Raw genomic sequence first — 20,682 nt, 5'->3', positions numbered from 1 at the left:
TGGTGTTGTTGTCCAGCAGGGGGCACTCTGTCCTCTGGACTAGTCAGTAACAATGCCCCTGTTACGGCGATAGGGACACCGTATAGCTGCGAGTGCCTTCTTTCGGATGAGGCGCTAAACTGAGGTCCTGACTCAATCTCGGTCGTTAAATAAGTTGTTTCAAGTTTCTTTAATAGTTGTCATACAGAAGTACAGAATACTTTTATACAAAATGCTTCTTTCTGTTACACTCCAGAGACTGTGCTAGACAAAAGATAAGTATGAAATAAAATAGTATAGCATGTAAAAATAGAAGTAAAAAATAGAAGTCACGTACGTAGACACAGTGTTCAGTATATACATATGTACAATGTTCAATGCAGAATAGAAGTAACTGAGTTACCATACAATATACAATATACTATGCAATATACTAATATATAGGGATGTCCGATATTATCGGCCTACCGATATTATCGGCCGATATTGGCATTAAAATGTGATATTGGAAAATATCTATCGGTTTTCAAATTATTTTATTTTTTTTTCTTTCTTTTCTATAACTATTTCTATAACCTTTATTTACCCAGGCAAGCAAGTAAGAACAAATTCTGATTTCATTTATTGTCAAAAGTATGCATAATGTTATGTTAATTCCACAACAAGACATATGTAATGTTAATTACCTGAAATTATTCCGTTTTTTGGGGGGGGGGAACCCTGCATATATCGGTATCGGTTGATATCGGTATCGGAAATTAAGAGTTGGACAATATCGGTATATCGCTATCGGTAAAAAAGCCAATATCGAGCATCCCTACTAATATACAATATACTATATAGTGCAAAGCAGAATGGGATGAGGTACAATTTAGGAACAATTTACAGTAAGGTGTACTGGGGTATGGGTTGTAGTGCAAATCCTTTACCAATAAATATAAAGTGTGTAAAGGGTGCTGCAGTGTGTTGTTTGTTTAAAGTGAGTATGTGTGTGTTGTGAGTGCATTTGATGGTTGTTGCATAGTGTTATTGTTCGTTGAGCAACCTGATGGCCTGGGGATAGAAGCTTCTTCTGAGTCTTTCTGTGCTTGTCATGAGACTCCGGTATCGCTTGCCTGACCGCAGCAGTTCAAAGAGGCAGTTGTTTGGGTGGCTGGAGTCCTTGATAATTCTCTTAGCCTTACCCATGCACCGCTTGTTGTAAATGTTCTGGAGAGTGGGAAGCCCCCCTCCAATTGTGCGTTCGGCTGAACGTGCCACTCTCTGTAGTCTGCTACGGTCTTGTGCGGTGCTATTCCCAAACCAGGAGGTGATATTGCCAGTCAGGATGCTCTCTATTGTACATGAGTAGAAGTTCTTAAGGATCTTCTGACAGACTTGGAACTTCCTTAGGCGCCTGAGGAAGTAGAGGCGTTGTCGTGCCTTCTTCACAACACTGTCAATGTGTGTGGTCCATGTCAAGTCCACGGATATGTGGGCTCCGAGGTACTTAAAACTGTTCACTCTCTCAACCGGTGCCCCGTTGATGCTGAGGGGGCTGTAGTCCCTGACTCCCGACCTCCTAAAGTCCACAATCATCTCCTTTGTTTAGCTGACGTTCAGGGAGAGGCTGTTCTCCTGGCACCATCCCGCCAGGACCTTGACCTCTTCCAGGTAGGCCCTCTCATCGTTTGCAGAGATCAGGCCCACCACTACTGTGTCGTCAGCAAATTTGATGATTGTGTTGTTGTTCCGCTGAGCCACACAGTCATGTGTGTACAGGGAGTAGAGGAGGGGACTCAGAACACAGCCCTGGGGGGCCCCACAACCCAGGACGCCTATCGTAAAGAGTAGGGGGTTCCCCGACGTTCCTGGCCAAATTCCCAATCAGGTCTCTGACATCAAGGCCACCTAATCATCCCTTCCCCTTAATTGGCTGATATCAATCCCTGTCTCCTGAGCCATTCAGCCATTGTGTAGTGTGCTGTGTGCCTGGTGCCAGTGTATGGTAGCTGTTACGAAGGATCAGATTAAACCGAATATATATATTTATTTATTGATATATATTGAATAGTATTTGTATATCGTTTGATATCCCTTGTATATTCCTTGTACATATACACGGAATATCCCTTTAGCCTACTATAGCCCATAATAGTTCATTCTCTTATTGGACAAGGACCTGGCGCCAGGGGACAAGCCCCTTGGAGCCAAGTTCAATGGTACCGACGAGACATGTCTCTACTAGCCCCGGCTCTGCGCAGGAATACGGCTACCGAAAGGAGAGTGGCACTATTTGTTCACCGTGCATATAAATATGGCGCAAGTAAATGTAGAAGACCCTTAGTCCTTTACCCTTCTACCTAACTAAGTAACAGAACGTGAAGCCTCACCCACGATACCGCGTGTGGTGTAGTATGGCCTGTTTGGCCTTAGAATAGCATTGATACCTCGTGCGAATTAATAGCTGAATTGTCAGAGTTTGGCACTGTACCGTCGAGTGCGACGTATTTCTATTAAGTAATAATAGTCTATCGTGTATGGTGCATCGTGCGGTTAGAGTTCTAAAGTGACCAGCATCTCCAACGCTTCCTCGTGTTATCTAGAGTCTTAACCAGGCTGGGCCGACCACATGGCGCCTTCATCCGAGGAGATCTAGACGAGGACCGAGGGACATGTACACTGGATTACCTACCCGACGACTGCTGAGCCCTATGCGGCTGGAATATATTTGCTTTGGTACTGTGATTTGTGGAGCGGATAATCGCAGACGCCTGTGAGTGTTGGATTTACCCCTGAGAGGAGTCAAGTTGAGTCGGCGCTCAAAGAGACTGAGGTCGCCTAGCTTCTTCTTCACTGTGGAGCTACAGCCTACAAGAGAACCAAGGTGTATTCATCTGCGGATCAAGAGTCTACTGCACTGTCTTCTGTACTTTAAGTCTCCCTAGATATCGTTGACCAGACGGTCTACTACCGACGGCTCTCCTACCCCCCCTACCGGCTTACAACCGGGAGGACCCCTTCCAGAGTATCCTGCTATATCATTAAGAGTACCATAGATTTAATTCCCTAAGAGCCAGGTTGTATACTTGCTTCCTGCGTAACCAGAGATTGGACATTCAGTGTTGATTTGCCTACGAGTACTCATTTGCCTTACAAGTGCATTCAAATCATAAATGTAATAGTAACTATTATATGTACCTTTTGCTATATATTAAATATTTGATTATTACCTTTGTGTGGACCCGATTTCATTGTGGGAAAGTGTTCATCATATTTAGATATCGTGTACTGTATGGCCAGTAGTTAAAGTACATAAAGCGGTAGTGGTTTAATGATACCATACTTATCAATACAGTCAGGGAATTGTACCCCTCAGTTACAGTAGCCATTGAGCCTGTAGCCCAAGGTTGGGTGCTACCAGTGGTGGTGAAGGAGGCAATTTCCACCCTACATTGTGGGGAGCGCTTTGAGTGTCTAGAAAAGCGCTATATAAATAAATTTAATGAATTATTATTATTATTATTATTCCACTCTCTGAATATACAAGGAATAAAAAAGTAAAAAGTACTATTTGGTATTGAATTAGAGGTATCTAATCACACGAACACACAAGGTCCTTGAAGTGCTTAAAGTGCTTGATTTTTGACCAAAAAAAAGTCAAGGCCTCGAATTCCTTAATCAGCCTATTTCTTTAACAAGGTGCTTAAAAAGTCCTTGAAATTCAAATCAACCATTTGCATTGAATGCATAGTCCAGCGGTGTTGAACCTTCTCTCTCCTCTCTCCTCCTGTAGTTGAGCAGCATCAGTGTTGAACCTTCTCTCCTCCTGTAGTTGAGCAGCATCAGTGTTGAACCTCCTCTCTCCTCCTGTAGTTGAGCAGCATCAGTGTTGAACCTCCTCTCTCCTCCTGTAGTTGAGCAGCATCAGTGTTGAACCTCCTCTCTCCTCCTGTAGTTGAGCAGCATCAGTGTTGAACCTCCTCTCTCCTCCTGTAGTTGAGCAGCATCAGTGTTGAACCTTCTCTCTCCTGTAGTTGAGCAGCATCAGTGTTGAACCTTCTCTCTCCTCCTGTAGTTGAGCAGCATCAGTGTTGAACCTCCTCTCTCCTCCTGTAGTTGAGCAGCATCAGTGTTGAACCTCCTCTCTCCTCCTGTAGTTGAGCAGCATCAGTGTTGAACCTTCTCTCTCCTCCTGTAGTTGAGCAGCATCAGTGTTGAACCTTCTCTCTCCTCCTGTAGTTGAGCAGCATCAGTGTTGAACCTCCTCTCTCCTGTAGTTAAGCAGCATCAGTGTTGAACCTTTTCTCTCCTGTAGTTGAGCAGCATCAGTGTTGAACCTTCTCTCTCCTGTAGTTGAGCAGCATCAGTGTTGAACCTTTTCTCTCCTGTAGTTGAGCAGCATCAGTGTTGAACCTTCTTTCTCCTGTAGTTGAGCAGCATCAGTGTTGAACCTTCTCTCTCCTGTAGTTGAGCAGCATCAGTGTTGAACCTTCTCTCTCCTGTAGTTGAGAAGCATCAGTGTTGAACCTTCTCTCTCCTGTAGTTGAGCAGCATCAGTGTTGAACCTTCTCTCTCCTGTAGTTAAGCAGCATCAGTGTTGAACCTTCTCTCTCCTCCTGTAGTTGAGCAGCATCAGTGTTGAACCTCCTCTCTCATCCTGTAGTTGAGAAGCATCAGTGTTGAACCTTCTCTCTCCTGTAGTTGAGCAGCATCAGTGTTCAGAGATGTGATTTTTCCGTTTTAACCGGATTTCCGGTTTTCGGACCTAAAATCATGACAACATTTTTTTCACAAAAAAATAACAAATAATAAAAAAAAATATATATATATTTTTTTACTATGTTTTGATTATTTTCCCACCTGGGCCCTGTTCCTCGTAGCTGGCTAACTGAGTTAGCCAGATAATTTTCAGGATAACTTGACTTAAACTAGACCTTTCGGTTTCCCGACGTGCGATTTTCTAAATCACTATGGCAACAGATCAAAGAATGTGAACCTGGTCGAGGGCAGGGTTTAGTTCAGTTAGCTGGATAAACCATGGCCACGCCCTCGCAAAGAAATGCCAGCTCTCCTCACAGTCTAGATCCCATTATACCATTCTGAATTATGTTTTTGTGCTTCGTTTTTCTAGAGGGGGCTTTTGAAATGTAAAATAATATACCTAAAATTCTGATAATAAATCATATTCAGTCTATGGATTTACTTTGTTCTAAATAATGCACGTCATATATACGGCGCTCGCGAGGTGCGATATACACACTGTGGTTATTTTAATAACGTCGGGGACACTGATATATTTGATTCATTTTCTTTGTCCCTTTCCTCTCCCACCTTCCTCTTCCCTGTGCAGTTCAATATATACAAATAAAATGTGTTCATTCATTCAAAGGGAGTGTTTATATATATATAAAAAAATATATAGTTTAGAAAATGTTCAGGTTTTTTTCTTAAGGCGCAATCGCATCCCTGAGTGTTGAACCTTCTCTCTCCTCCTGTAGTTGAGCAGCATCAGTCCAGCGCTGTTGACCCAGATCCCAGAGGCGGTGAGGGAACACGTCAAGATGCTGCTCAGCATAACCCCCAACGTCCGGCCAGACGCCGACCAGATGACCAAGGTCTCGGACGCTACAACAACACACACACACACACACACACGCGCGCGCACACGCACACGCGCACACACACACACACACGTAGGGCTGTACCGAATGTAATTTTTTTTACATTCAAAGCTTCTATTGAAGTTTTCAAATGAAGCTTCGTCATATTTTATTTATAATTTTATTTATTAATTATATTTAATTATATTTAATTATATTATTTATTTATTTATATATATATATATTTTTTTTTTATAATCTTTTTTTTTAATCCTCAATCTGAATAAAGTGATTCATCTGATTTAAATTAATGTTTTCTTTTTTTATTAAATCAACTTTCTTTTCTCGTCAGTTTGGTCAACATAAATAATCCAATAAGGGCATGGTTGGTACGAAAATGGTGCCGTCTTGATGGAGCGCCGAGCAGATGCAGATAGGCTACATCATTTATGATAAATGTTAAATTTATAAATTGTATGACTAGTCATATACTATAATAGTATAATACTATAATATTAATGTAGCCTAATCTTTATCTGCAACTGTGAAGAAAAACCCCATTGGTTTAAATAGAACGAATAGACACATACAAAAATTAAGGAAATTCAAATGTTGATTTAGAATTTGAATGTCAACGTTATGAATGAAGCTTCGAACTAATCGATACAGCACTACACACATGATTGAGTTACTATACTTGTGAGGACTATGAACTATTTTCCATCGGGTACATTCAGTCCCTAGCGGCCCCTTATTCTTACCCTAAAATTGCCTATTTCTAAGTGAGGACGGGCCAAAATGGCCCCACTTTCCCAAAAAGTCCTCACTCCTGGGGTGCTCCAGTAGCACACCATATAGCGCGCTGAGTCGCGAAGCGGTCGCCCCGGGTTCGATTCCCAGTCCCGGTGGCCATTTGCCGCATGTCCTCCCTGCTTCTCCTTCCGTTCTCCCTCTCTCCTCAAAAGCTGTGAAAAATGCTAATAAAGATAATAATTTTTTTTTAAAGTCCTCGCAAATATACGAATACAAATTACAAATGCACACATACACACACACACACACACACACACACCTTTGTCACATCAAATTCACACTTCATATGTTGCCATGTGTGCATCTATGGATAAATGTGTGACTCGGAGATGGATTCTTTGTTCTTGTTTGTTCAGATCCCGTTCTTTGACGACGTGGGCGCTGTGACCCTGCAGTACTTTGACTCCCTGTTCCAGAGGGACAACCTGCAGAAGTCTCAGTTCTATAAAGGCCTGCCCAAAGTGCTGCCTAAACTACCCAAGGTGAGCACCACCACCTGCCCAAAGTGCTGCCTAAGCTACCCAAGGTAAGTCTCAGTTCTATAAAGGCCTGCCCAAAGTGCTCAAAAGGATCAAAACCTGAGTATATAGTATAGTATAGTATACTCGGGTTTGGCGCTCAACCGTTGGTGACGACACCCGACTATACTCGGGTTTGGCACAGAAAGGGTTAAGTGTACATAGTCCAATATGTACTGTTAATAAAGAGAAATGATGAACTCGTTCCTCTCCCCGCTCCCCCCAGAGGGTGGTGGTGTACCGCATCCTGCCCGCCCTGACCTCTCGTTCCTCTCCCCGCTCCCCCCAGAGGGTGGTGGTGTACCGCATCCTGCCCGCCCTGACCTCTCGTTCCTCTCCCCGCTCCCCCCAGAGGGTGGTGGTGTACCGCATCCTGCCCGCCCTGACCTCTCGTTCCTCTCCCCGCTCCCCCCAGAGGGTGGTGGTGTACCGCATCCTGCCCGCCCTGACCTCTCGTTCCTCTCCCCGCTCCCCCCAGAGGGTGGTGGTGTACCGCATCCTGCCCGCCCTGACCTCTCGTTCCTCTCCCCGCTCCCCCCAGAGGGTGGTGGTGTACCGCATCCTGCCCGCCCTGACCTCTCGTTCCTCTCCCCGCTCCCCCCAGAGGGTGGTGGTGTACCGCATCCTGCCCGCCCTGACCTCTCGTTCCTCTCCCCGCTCCCCCCAGAGGGTGGTGGTGTACCGCATCCTGCCCGCCCTGACCTCTCGTTCCTCTCCCCGCTCCCCCCAGAGGGTGGTGGTGTACCGCATCCTGCCCGCCCTGACCTCTCGTTTCTCTCCCCGCTCCCCCCAGAGGGTGGTGGTGTACCGCATCCTGCCCGCCCTGACCTCAGAGTTCATCAACCCGGACATGGTGCCCTTCGTCCTGCCCAACGTGCTGCTGATCGCCGAGCAGTGCACCAAGGATGAGTACGTGCGCCTCATCCTGCCCGACCTCTCACCCGTCTTCAAGCAGCAGGAGCCTGTCCAGGTACACACACACACACGCACGCATGCACACACGCACGCACATGCACGCATGCACACACGCATGCAGACAGATACACACACATGCAGACAGATACACATATGCACACACACACTAGGACTGAGCCCAAACGTTCGGACCTTCGTCCGTTACGTTGGCATTCGAATCTTAATTAATTAATGGGTTCGAACCTCCGCATTTTATTATTCTTTTTTTACACAAAATATATATCAGAATGTGATATGAGAATATCACTTCCTTTTATTTATTATTATAAATAACACAGGGCCTTTCCTTAATATTTTTGCATGCTGTGTTTGAGGTGTGACGTTGGAATGGTTCAGTAGAAGTGGTTTTGTGTTGATGTTTGGTCCTGGGACTGTGTGACCACTCGTTGTCTTTCTCTACTCTTCTTTTCATGCACCCTCACAGGCTAGCAATATGGTGAGTGGTCCTTGCTAAGAGTAATGCTGTAGTCTAGTAGTATTAACTAGTCTGTGTGTTTATGTATGTACGGTATGAAATGTAATAAAAATCATTTTAAAAACCACTGAAATCATAGTCACCCATCACTTCCACTCACTACCATACTCACTGATTGACCTATCTTGAGCCTTGACCCTCTTTTCTTGATCCTCCAATCACAACTGTTTCTTCCCTCATGACAGTTTGGAGGATCGAGAAAACAGTGGGGTTTGAGTTTGAGATGGGGATGGGGATGGGCGTGAGTAATCAATTACTCGAGTACTCGCTGTTTCAACTGAACTTGTGCTTTTTGAGGGTGCTCAATATTAGTATTACCGCCAAATAGGGCTGTACCGAATGTAATTATTAGTACGTTTTTAAATGAAGCTTCGAATGTCTGTAGTCATATTTTATGACGTAATCAAAAAAAAGTAAATCCTCAATTTGAATAAAGTGATTAATCTGATTTAAATTAGTCCTTTTTTAAATTAAATCAACTTTCTTTAATGAATATAACTCGTCAATTTCGTCTACATAAATAATCCAATAAGGGCACGGTTGGTATGGTTGGTACGAAAGTCTTGATGGAGATAGATTGGCTACATCATTTATGATAAATGTTTTATTTACATTTTTATGATGAGTCGTACTATAAAACTATAATATTAGTGTAGCCTAATCTTTATCTGCAACTGTGAAGAAAAAACCCATTGGTTTAAACAGAATGAATAGACACATACAAATAAATTTAATCTTTATCTTTTTATATAATAAATAAATACAATTTCAAATGTTGATTTAGAATTCGAATGTCAACGTTATGAAGCTTCGAACTATTCGGTACAGCCCTACCGCCAAATATGTCCACCAAAAGTGCTTGTTTGTGCCACAGAAACAGAAAACCTGCTTTGAAATCTCGCGAGGACTGAGTTCTTGTCGGAAGCAGGAAGCTGTGGAGCATGGATAGCACACTAAACGTTACTGCGAAAGGTTTGTTAGCTTAGTGTTATCTAAAAGATAAACAGTGGTTTGTGTTTATGCATTTCCAAATTGCGCCAACAACATGTCGCCCACTTTGCGTAGCGTTCATAGACCATTGATATACGGCCATGCCATTCCTGCCGTGAGCGGAGAGACCTGCTGCAGACGTGGAGGGTAATGCAATTATTACAAATGGTAACTGACTGTTTTTTTTTTTTTTTTTTTACTTAATTTTTTAGCGTTTATCGCTTTTTTCTGGTCAAGCATGACCGACAGAAACAGGTTGAATGGGATATAGAGTAGGGGAAGACACTCTGAGAAAATACGGCGAGTCCGGGAATCGAACTCGTGTACCCCAGATCCGTGACGAGCACGGTTGTCCCCGACGCCGAAATAGCGCCGAGATACGCGGTGAGCTACTGGAGCTCCCCCTGTAACTGACTGTTTTGACTGCTGATATGCATTAAGCATCGGTTATTGCTGTGCATCGTTATGTCCGTGGAGCGAGGCATAGTCAAATCGGTAGCATGTGTGTAACTCTGTGCAATATCTCCTTATTGCTGCTGCCATGCTCTTTAGGGTGCATTCTAAAAGTAGATTTCCATAAACGATCGCTCGAGCACTACTTCGTTAATTCATGCTGGATCTGGGAAGACATTACTCGTGCCCATCCCCAGTCTGAGATCCGGTCCATAGAACAGAACTTAGAGTTCTGTTTTTCTATCATCTTTTTTCTTTCTTTCTTGAATTCAACCCATTCCTGACTGCCCCGCCCCCCCCCCCCCCCCCCTACCTCTGCGTCTCTCTCTGCTGTGTAGATCCTGCTGATCTTCCTTCAAAAGATGGACCTGCTGCTGACCAAGACGCCAGCGGAGGACATTAAGAACAGTGTGCTGCCTATGATCTACCGGGCCCTGGAGGCCCCCTCCACACAGATCCAGGTACAGGCCCTCCCTCCACACAGATCCAGGTACAGGCCCTCCCTCCATGGCTAGGTGTTGCTGTTGAGATGAGCTTCCCTTCCCATGATCCTAATATCTATACTCGATATACAGACTAGATTATTTTTAAGCCAAACTGTTTACATAGATATAGCCAAGTGCTTCTGGTGAGGTAGCGCGTTGTTGTAGTAGACATAACCCACTTGAACTTGATGAATCTCAAGAGTACAATTAGCATGCAGTCTAGATAGGGCTAGGCAATATGAGAGAAATTAATATTACAATAATAAGGATTTAAGTTTTTAGCTGTGACCAGCAGCTTTATAGTTTGTTGGTTGGTCCACAAATGTTTTCGCGACAGTTTTCACCAGGGGTGTAAAAAGTACCCAAAAATTATACTTAACACTTTGAGCGCCGGGCCCGACTATAGTCGGGTTAACTCACCGAACGTTGAGCGCCAGGACCCCCGAAAACCAGAGTATAGTCGGGTTTTCAACGTTATTTCTTTTATTCGATATTTCCATTCATAAACATGCAGGCAGCTGTGTGTTATCACTGGGGATGGGTCTGAGATCGCAAAAGTCCAATACTGCCACCTTGCGGTCGCTATTGCACTCCATTTGAAACTATATGGCTTGGTGTCTGGGCCGGCCTGCGGCCGGGGTCTAATTAGCCGGGCAGGCGAAGCGCGTATAAGGGCCCCCCCGGATCATGTTCAGTGCTGAATTACGTTGGCAACACAATCGACATCAGTATTTGGAATGGCGATCAGCTAATTGGAATATTATTTTCGGGACAGATCCTGGTCAAGGTAATGACTATATGGTATCAATATTGCGCTGATCCGATAATTCCTTCCCCGCGATCGAAGCGTGTGTCTGTAATGTACTGTGTAACGTATTCCGTTGGTGACGATCGAAGCATAGAACCCCCCCCCCCCACCCTTTCATGCATGCATGATGAAACATAATACAGATAATCTAGCGTTGATTTCAGATTTATTGTTGATCCAAGTGAGGAATGGCACGCTTCCTAGTGAAATGCACTAAAGCGCTGTTTAGCGGCGTTTCCTGGGATTACACAGAATTACTCTAAAACTATACTCATATTCACCACAGTATAAAACGGGAATGTATTGATGAAAAAATTATCAGTTTTTTTGCATCTTGACCGGAAGAAACTCAATTGACAATCGACTATATTATTAGATCCATAGCTATAATATATAATATAGCTTTAGGCCTGCAAACACAGCCACGTATCCCCATGTTAAAAGGCGATGGCATTTCAACGGTAAGGTAAACGGCGACCCCTGGCGCTGAAAGTGTTAAGTATGGGTACCGTCTCAAAATCTTACTCAAGTAAAAGTCAGAGTATCTGGCTAAAAACACACTTGAGTAAAGGTAAAAAAGTTTCTACTTTTAAATGTACTTAAGTACTAAAAAGTTTAAATAATTTTTTTTTAAATTACGGGGCAATGAAATGTTCCGTTTCATCCTCTTCATCACTCGTACTATCGTTTGTGGCCATCTTTTGTAGCTTGTCACTCTGACTGTCTATTCTTTTGATAGCAGGTGTTTAATCATAGATCCCCGCTTTCTAGTCTTGCACAAGGACCAATCAGCATGGATATGGCCGTATGGGCGGGTTAATTTTCCATTGATGGGGATTTGATTGGCTGTTTTTAATAACGTTAACGTTAGTTCGGCCAGAGAAACAAATATACTAATTAAAATAGTTGGACCTGCAAGATTTGTACTTTGTAGGTCTGCATTTTAAATGTAAGGAGTAAAAATGTAATTTTTTCTCTGAAATGTAATTGAGTAAAAGTACAAGTATACAAACCTAATAATACTTGAGTAAAGTACAAATCCCCCAAAACTGTACTTACGTATTGTAACGAAGTACAATTACTCAAGTACTTTACACCCCTGGTTTTCGCCCTGGGAGGCTGGGATTTGGCATGAAAGTGTTTGTGTGAGGGTGTGTGTGTGTGTGAATGTGCAGTCAAGGCTATTGCAGATTTGCCCTTGATTCGATATCAGTAATATCACAATTACATTGAACAATTAAGTGTGACACCAAACCTAAAGCTGTCATTTTCTAATTATATTCCCTCAAGAAGATATTTCATCTCCTTTTGTGAGAAACTTGAGTCCTGTGCTCGTTATCATCAATTCAGACGACAGAACTGTGTACCGCAATATCATAATTGCATCACTGTACGATCCTATTGATGATAATCATCATACCGTAATACCACATTTACTTGGCCTCAAAGGGGCATTTTGCCAATGTTCAACCTTAACCCTTCGTTAACCGTCTGTTGTGTGGTAGTGAAAGGTTAACCTTCTGTAGTGTGGTAGTGAAAGGGTTAATCCTCAAAGTCAAAGTGAAGTTTATTTTCATTTTTCCATTGACATGGAAGCACGAGATACAGTACTCGGGTCTCAGTTACAGCCATTTGATGCTAGATATACACTAAATAAATAAATAAAATAAATAAAATACTGATCCCCATGACAGACATACAAACTGATTCAATAAAATCCAGTAGAAACTAATCATTCAATAAAAACGGTCAATAAAAACAGTGAATTGATTCAGTAGAAAACGAATCCAAAATAAGAAACTTAGTCTAATTCAGTAAACTGATTTAATTCAATAAGACCAATAGATTCACTGATTGAAAGATTAAAAGAGATTGGTGCTACAGTGCAGTGTGCAGAGGCATGGCAGTGATGAGCTGCGATGAACTGTTCAGTAGTGTTGTGTTGAGTCACGATAGTGTAAGATTGTGACAATAATAATCTAATTGTATCTAATAAGATAACATTTTCAGTCTGTTCACCTCACTCCCAACGATTTTTATTGCAGCAAAATGGGCTTATCGAGCATAATATCCCCCCCCCCCACTCCTAGAGGACGTGATAATCGGACATAAAACTGACCAACGTGTCCCGTGTCTCGAGAGCTCGGCTGTACCGCTGTGCCAACCGTTTCCATTTTCCAGTCTTCAAACCGACTGCATTAGCCGCTTTAACACGGCACCTTGTTGTCTTTGGCCCTTCACAGGAACTGTGCCTGAACATCATTCCAACGTTTGCCAACCTGATCGACTACCCCTCCATGAAGAACTCCCTCATTCCCCGCATCAAATCAGCCTGTCTACAGACCTCTTCGCTAGCAGTCAGTTTCTCTCTCCGTCTCTTTCCTCTATTCTCTCTCATTCCACCCAGGTTTCTCTCTTCTCATCTTCCTTTTCTCCCACTAAGCCCTCTCTCTCTCTCTCTCTCTCTCTCTCTCTCTCTCTCTCTCTCTCTCTCTCTCCCCCCTCCTTCAGAACCCCTCTCTCTCCTTCAGAACCTCTCTCTCTCCCTCTCTCTCTCCTTCAGAACCCCTCTCTCTCATTCAGGCCCCATCTCCTCTCTCTCTCTCCTTCAGAACCTCTCTCTCCCTCTCTCTCTCCTTCATAACCCCTCTCTCTCTCTCTCTCTCTCTCTCTCTCTCTCTCTCTCTCTCTCTCTCTCTCTCTCTCTCTCTCTCTCTCACTTGTATCCTTAGAACCATTTGTTTCCAATTCAACTTGAACCTGTAACAAAAGCTTTATCTCTGTACTGTAGATACAGTATTCAGGTGTATGTGTGTGTGTGTAGGTACGGGTGAACTCTCTGGTATGTCTGGGGAAGATCCTGGAATATCTGGACAAGTGGTACGTCATCGATGAGATCCTGCCCTTCCTGCAACAGATCCCCTCCAGAGAACCAGCGGTCCTCATGGGGGTCCTCGGTGAGGCTTTAACCCTTTCACTGCCACTCTACCAAAGGGTTAACCCTTCCACTGCCACACTACAAAGGGCTAACCCTTTCACTACCACACTACAGAATGTTAACTAGGGCTGCAACGATTAGTCGACATAATCGACGACGTCGATCATAAAAACTCGTTGACGCAGAATTTTTGCGTCGATTAGTCATAATTTTTTAATTTTTATTTTTATATATATATATATATATATATTTTTTTTAACCTACCTATCTTTGTGAAAGTGGCTTCTCAGCTCTGGTCCAGCTGAAGACAAAGCAGAGGAACAGATTGGACATTGAGCATGACCTCAGAGTTGCTTTGTCTACCATCACCCCAGACTTTGAGACTCTTGTCAGGAGCAAACAACATTTAGTGTTGAAGACTAAATGTATTGTGCTGGGAACAAGGCACAGGTTATCTACAAATCCAAAGCTTCATTTAAACTTGTGTAATTCAGCAGTTCAACAAGTTGAAAGTACTAAACTCCTTGGAGTGATGCTGGATTGCACTCTGTCTTGGTCTCAGCATATTCATTATTTCCAGGAAATGTGCTTCTTTTGTTGCCCGTCCCCTTTTATGTCAGATGTTCAGTGCAAAGTTTAGTTTTATGTCATCTTGACTATTGCTCTGCGATGTGGTCATCTGCTGCCAGTGGTGACCTCAGGAAGCTCCAGGTGGTCCAGAACAGGGCAGCACGGTTGGTACTGGGCTGCTCACTAAGGTCTAATGTGAGCCGTATGCATGCCCGCCTCTCTTGGCTTAACGTTGAAAATAGATTGTCTTTTAATATACTTGTGCTGTTCAAGTTGGTCATGAGCAGTAAAACTTCTGTTTTTATACATAATCAGATTGTTTTTAGTAATACTGTGCACGAGCATTACACTAGAGGTTCCAGTAGTGGGCAGCTTGAATTGCCAGGTCCTAGAACGATAGGTTATGACTATAACCAAGTTCTGTCGATAGTGGTGACGCTCGGCGTCACTCATGCACTGTCCCCGCACGTGCACGCGCACTGAATAAAGACCACAATGTACCTAGGTCAAAGACCACCCCAACAGGCCCCTCTTCGCCATGCGTGAGAGAGGAGCGAAAAGAATGGAGAACCAGCCCCAAGCACACCGTACTTGGTATTCCCAGGCGGTCTCCCAACCAAGTACTAACCAGGACCAACCTGCGTAGCGGCCGAGATCCGACGAGATCGAGCGTGTACAGGTTGGCATGGCCGTAAGCCATTACGACAGTGCAGAGTACAGAATGTACCCAACCAGGGTCTCCATAGCGCTTAACCCAGTGACACCCGGACCGACCTGGCATTTTTCCCCCTGAAAAAAACCCAAGTCCCTCAGGGTACCAGAACAGCAGATCTGCATCCCCGGCGGACAACGGGTTTAACTGATCCGGACCAGCGTGACCAGAACCAGTCCCGTGCCCTAACCACGCCGACATGCCTACTCCAGGAGAAGGTGCAGATATGCGTGTTGATCTTAAACATGAAAAGAAGGCGCCACCCAGACGTTCGGTGCGAACCGCGCCCGGTGGCCCACCCCCAGGGCGTGAGACCCCTCTACATATGTTCAGATCCATTCCGTCATCATCCCCCAGATATGAACGAGAATCCGTCGACAACCAACACAGGTCGTCGGAAGAGGAAAAACCTCCATCCCAGTTGCTTTATAAAAACGCTGTTTTAACCTCAAGCAACCAAGGCGTGCCAGTCATTCGCCTGATCTTCAACAGAACACCCCGAGCTAGCACTATGCGTGCGTCGGGACACAACCACATCCATGGACAGGCTATTTAGACCTGTCATTGAATCCCCAAGGCGCCCAGGGGAACGACAAGAGGGGTGTGATGCTTCCTAACTCCAACTCTTTTTAATAGAAAAGAAGGAAGCATCAACAGCATGTATCCCAGTCTACACAGCCGGGGGTAAAAATTGTTTACATTTTTACATTCCACCACCCTCCCATAGAGAGGAGACGGAAATCCCCAGAGAGACTTCCCACGCGAGCTGTACAGATTGAAAAGAATATATTGCACCTTGAGCCATGTAAAAGTTTGGTTTTAGGGCTCTCCGGGGAGGAGGCACTGAACCCATACACACTCAATAATCGAATTGAATCGAATACACACACAATAGAGTAGGACTCCTTCTTGAGGTTCCACTCACCTTGACAATCTGAGGAGGAGGCTCTGTACTCTGAGGAGGCTCCCTCACATGGAAGGAGAGTCCCAACTCACAGAAGGCCCGAATAGGAGCTTCGTGAGGAGGAGCCCTGACCACCCCCCGAAACAGATCCATCATATGGACCTGAACAGCACACGGAAGTCCTACCAACAGAGACGCGCACAGTGACATACTCTATGGCGGGGGAATTTCTGCGGTGCACACGCCCAATATTCCAGGGCGTGGGACCAGGAAACTCCCCCCCCCCCCCTCCTCACCCTGTAGCGTGCCGAACCGCAACGTGACAGGAACCTTGAAGGACAGGTGGGTTTACCCCTGACCAACAGAAAAAAGGGGGAGAAAAGGTTACCAGTTCACCCCTTTACGACCCCACACTCATGATACGATGTAATGACAAAAAAGAGTATGACGCAGTCATAGTCAGCTCCATGAAGCGTCTAACAGCTTCACACAGCGCATGTGCCAACCTGCTATCTGATTTTCACTAAGGAAAAAACACAGAATAGAGAGGGCCCTCTCAAGAGCCCCGGTATCAGACTTACACATGTGCTTCTGTGGCCAGCCCAACCCAGTTGTAGGTCACACGACACACACAACCCATTATCACCTACAAAAAATGGCAAAAACACTCTACAGAGGAACGCCGTTTTTCATAATGAGAGAATACACAATTCTCGATTAGTATCGGCCACAGGCCTTGCTAAGCACACACGAAAAAGCGACCAAACAATCTTTTCTTTAGGAAAATAAAGTTTCTCAAGCGGTTAGCACAACCCCAACAACTAAGCTAAGGGTTACATCGTTTCCCTACCACACAGTGACACAATATAGTGTAACAACATGTCTGAGAGGAGGATGAAGAAGTCCCCAGGGAACCGGGGGGAAACACAACCCTCCTACTTTACCCTTAATACGGCCAGTTAAACAGGTAAACCTGTTAAAATGTGAACACACTGTTCATTGTCATTACAGGCTGAGAAAATAATCATTCTTTACTCGTATGTCACTAAGCATAGCTTTATAGGTTAGTTTAACCCCCTTAGTTGTGAGTACACGGTACATGAACACACAATGTGTCTCAACACAACAAACCAGATCATTTTCACATCTGTAACAATAACCCGATTTGCATGGAGACCAGTGACAAGACAATTCACACATAACTCGCGTTGTATCCTAAATGTAGTGCAGCAACACTCGTTTTGGAAAACATCGTTATTTACAAAACATTTAGAAGGGAAAGCAAGAAGAAGTGCTCAAGGTCTGGTCAGGACCTTGCCTACCGGGAGCGCAGATCAAGCGAATTGCAGTTTCTAACATGGCACCGAAGTAACACAGCCTCCTGTGTTTGACGACACGGGCAGCTCGCTGCTCCAACCCGCCGCTACGGTTGAAACATCCACTCGTCCAGAAAACACAGGGATCACCAGTGTTACTGGTCGTGGCCCACTAGTTAACTATAATGGGCTTCAGACCAAGGTCCTTCGCCGTTGCCTAAGAGGCTGAACAAAGGGCCCTAATCTGGGGCCGGTGTTCGTAAACATTGTCAGCTAGCCCCCATAGCACTAACAGACAAGTGGAGCTCGCAAGCAAAACATTACTCACCAACCTGGAACCCACCGCTTCTCACAACAGCGGCGCGTCCTACAGTCCAGCTGTGTCGCTGAAAGGTTTTACCGCAACCAGCCACAGCAATGAAGACTGCAGTTGGGAGGCATGTAGCGGCGTGCTCCCAATACGAAAACCGGTGGAGGTTTTTAGAATGATCACCATCTTCCAGACACTCCAGTGACGAAGACAATATCGCCGTATTTTCTCGAAAATAGTGAGAGAGAAAATAAAGATATGATGTCAACGTATCTCTTGTTTTCCAACTCTTCTCCTACTATCACATCACGTCCGAGGCACTCCTTGTGGTGAAAGCGAGAAGGAGGAGAGCAGGTGACCACACACCTGCTTATGTAGGTAAGCTGATAGGGGTGTGGTCAGACAAATATTGGGATATAAAGGTACATTGTGGTCTTTATTCAGTGCGCGTGCACGTGCGGGGACAGTGCATGAGTGACGCCGAGCGGAGCCACTATGGAACAGAACCAGCGCTTGGGGGAGATCTTTTATTTTTAGAGCATTAACTCTTTGGAATGGCCTGCCTTGGAACCTCTGCTGCATTTACAGTAGATTCACTTTAAAAAATAATCTTAAATTGTTTTTAAATTGTTTTTAACACTGTAAAGTAATTTTTTGTTTTTGTTTTACACTAATGTAATTTTAGCTATCTTAATTGTTACAGTAGGTTCATTATGCATTGTGTGTACTGACTTTTAATAATTTTGTTTTTGCAATAGTGATTGTTTTTGTATTTTTTTTTGTGTGGACCCCAGGAAGACTAGTTGCTATCACACCAGCTAATGGGGATCCCTAATAAAATCAAATCAAATCAAATAAAAAATCCCCAGTTATCCCATTAGTTCCCTGGGATGTTAAGCTAAGAAGTCTGCTATATATATTTTTTTAGTTATTTAAACACTTCTACTTTAATTTGTATTATTTAATTTATTTATCTTGTTATGAGTGATTGTTGTATTGTTCAAATACATTTTGATTTAAAGTTGCTTAAGATCCAAATTCAAATGTTTCATGAGTCATTATTTTAATTTGCTATGGGATCATCATGTTATGTTAAGTTAACTGTTAAGGCAGAGGGACTGGACAACAGGGTGACATTCACAGGTGTGCAGACTTGAGCATGTGAGGTAAAACATGCATTGGAGAAGGAGCCATGCCCACAGGAAGCAGAGATTGAGGGTGTAACAAAAATAATCGTTCGATTAGTCGACTAATCGAATGACAAAAATAATCGTTAGATTAGTCGATTATCAAAATAATCGTTAGTTGCAGCCCTAATGTTAACCCTTTACTATCACACTACAGACGGCGTCAAGCAAAAATTTATTCAATCGGCTATGCTCATTTATCCACAGACCCCACCTTGAGAACTGCAAAGGGAAATGTTTGCACTGTTTGCATGATTGGTTTTTCATTGAATCTCCTTCAGGTATCTACAAGTGCACTTTCTCCCATAAGAAACTGGGGATCCCCAAAGAGCACCTCGCTGCCAAGAGCCTGCCTCATCTCGTCTCTCTTAGTATAGATAACAACCTCAACCTCAACCAGGTACACACACACACACATTTTCACTACCCATTGACTTACATTAATTTCTTAACCCCTTACCTTAACTAACCACTACATGCCTTACCCTAACCGTAACATAACCCTTACCTTAACTAACCACTACATCCCTTACCCTAAACGTAACATAACCCTTACCTTAACTAACCACTACATGCCTTACCCTAACCGTAACATAACCCTAACCCCTATAATAGCTCCTTGTCCCCACAAGGATAGAAAAATAAATCTTGTTTTCCTTCCAAGAAATAACATTTAGTCCCCCCACAAGGATAGGAAAACAAGCACACACAGTCTCATCAGCATAAAATATCACGCCCCTGTTTACCCCCTCCCCCCCGGTCAATCTCATGGTGGTAATTGATTGGCGTGTTCTTCTTGTTTCAGTTTAACTCGTTCATGGTGGTGATCCGTGACATGCTGAGTCGCATGGAGGTGGAACACAAGACCAAGCTAGAGCAGCTCCACGCCATGCAGGAACAGCAGAGGTCAGAGGTCATACTGCCACTGGTGCTGTAGAAGTCAGTTCATACTGCCACTGGTGCTGTAGAACAGGCCCCCTGTTATTATCTGGTGAAAGGTCAAAGTGTAACATGGATTAGATTGATAAGACAGTGGTGGATGGATCTAGGGCTGAATGCTATTTCCTGAAGAATGCTCGATTTAAAGAGGTCCTTCTGGGTGTGGCTGGGTGGTGTGTAGGGGTCTAAGCACTCGCCTGCCACCACTTAAACCTAAGGCTGAGACGATTATGCCATTTGGAAGAATCGATAAATCGGGACAAAATGATCGATAAATATCGATATTTTTATTAGTACCGTAATTTTCGGACTATAAGGCGCACCTGAATATAAGCCGCAGCAGCTAAATTGAATGATGTGTACATATATAAGCCGCACTGGACCATAAGCCGCAGGTGTTTTAATGTTTAATTACCATATGTAAGGGTTCGTGCACAGAGGGTATTGTCGGGAAAGAGATGGCTGTTTGAGGAAGCTCCCATTTATTAACATTTTTGTTTAAACCGTAACGGTAGCTAGGTACTAACGTTAGCTCACGGAACGATAGCTAGTTAGCCAACGCTAGGTAGGTACTAACGTTAGCTCACGGAACGATAGCTAGTTAGCCAACGCTAGGTAGGTACTAACGTTAGCTCACGGAACGATAGCTAGTTAGCCAACGCTAGGTAGGTACTAACGTTAGCTCACGGAACGATAGCTAGTTAGCCAATGCTAGGTAGGTACTAACG

The 20,682-nt window shown here is 44.0% G+C and overlaps 1 protein-coding gene across 1 annotated transcript in view; it reads left to right on the top strand.

The window, feature by feature from the left end:
• scyl2 (SCY1 like pseudokinase 2) overlaps nt 1-20,682 on the top strand; it is a 56,005-nt gene that overhangs the window by 24,098 nt on the left and 11,225 nt on the right. The window contains exons 7-14 of the mRNA XM_084330411.1: nt 5,460-5,576; nt 6,731-6,856; nt 7,686-7,862; nt 10,124-10,246; nt 13,322-13,435; nt 13,903-14,035; nt 19,297-19,415; nt 19,821-19,921. Coding sequence (XP_084186537.1) covers nt 5,460-5,576; nt 6,731-6,856; nt 7,686-7,862; nt 10,124-10,246; nt 13,322-13,435; nt 13,903-14,035; nt 19,297-19,415; nt 19,821-19,921 — 1,010 coding nt within the window. The remainder of the gene's footprint in view (nt 1-5,459; nt 5,577-6,730; nt 6,857-7,685; nt 7,863-10,123; nt 10,247-13,321; nt 13,436-13,902; nt 14,036-19,296; nt 19,416-19,820; nt 19,922-20,682) is intronic.

The sequence above is a fragment of the Notolepis coatsorum genome, assembly GCF_963971535.1.
Source record: "Notolepis coatsorum genome assembly, chromosome: 15".
NCBI classification, from domain to species: Eukaryota; Metazoa; Chordata; class Actinopteri; order Aulopiformes; family Paralepididae; genus Notolepis; species Notolepis coatsorum.
Note: the sequence above shows the minus strand (reverse complement) of the source record. Positions and strands in the feature narration are given on the sequence as shown.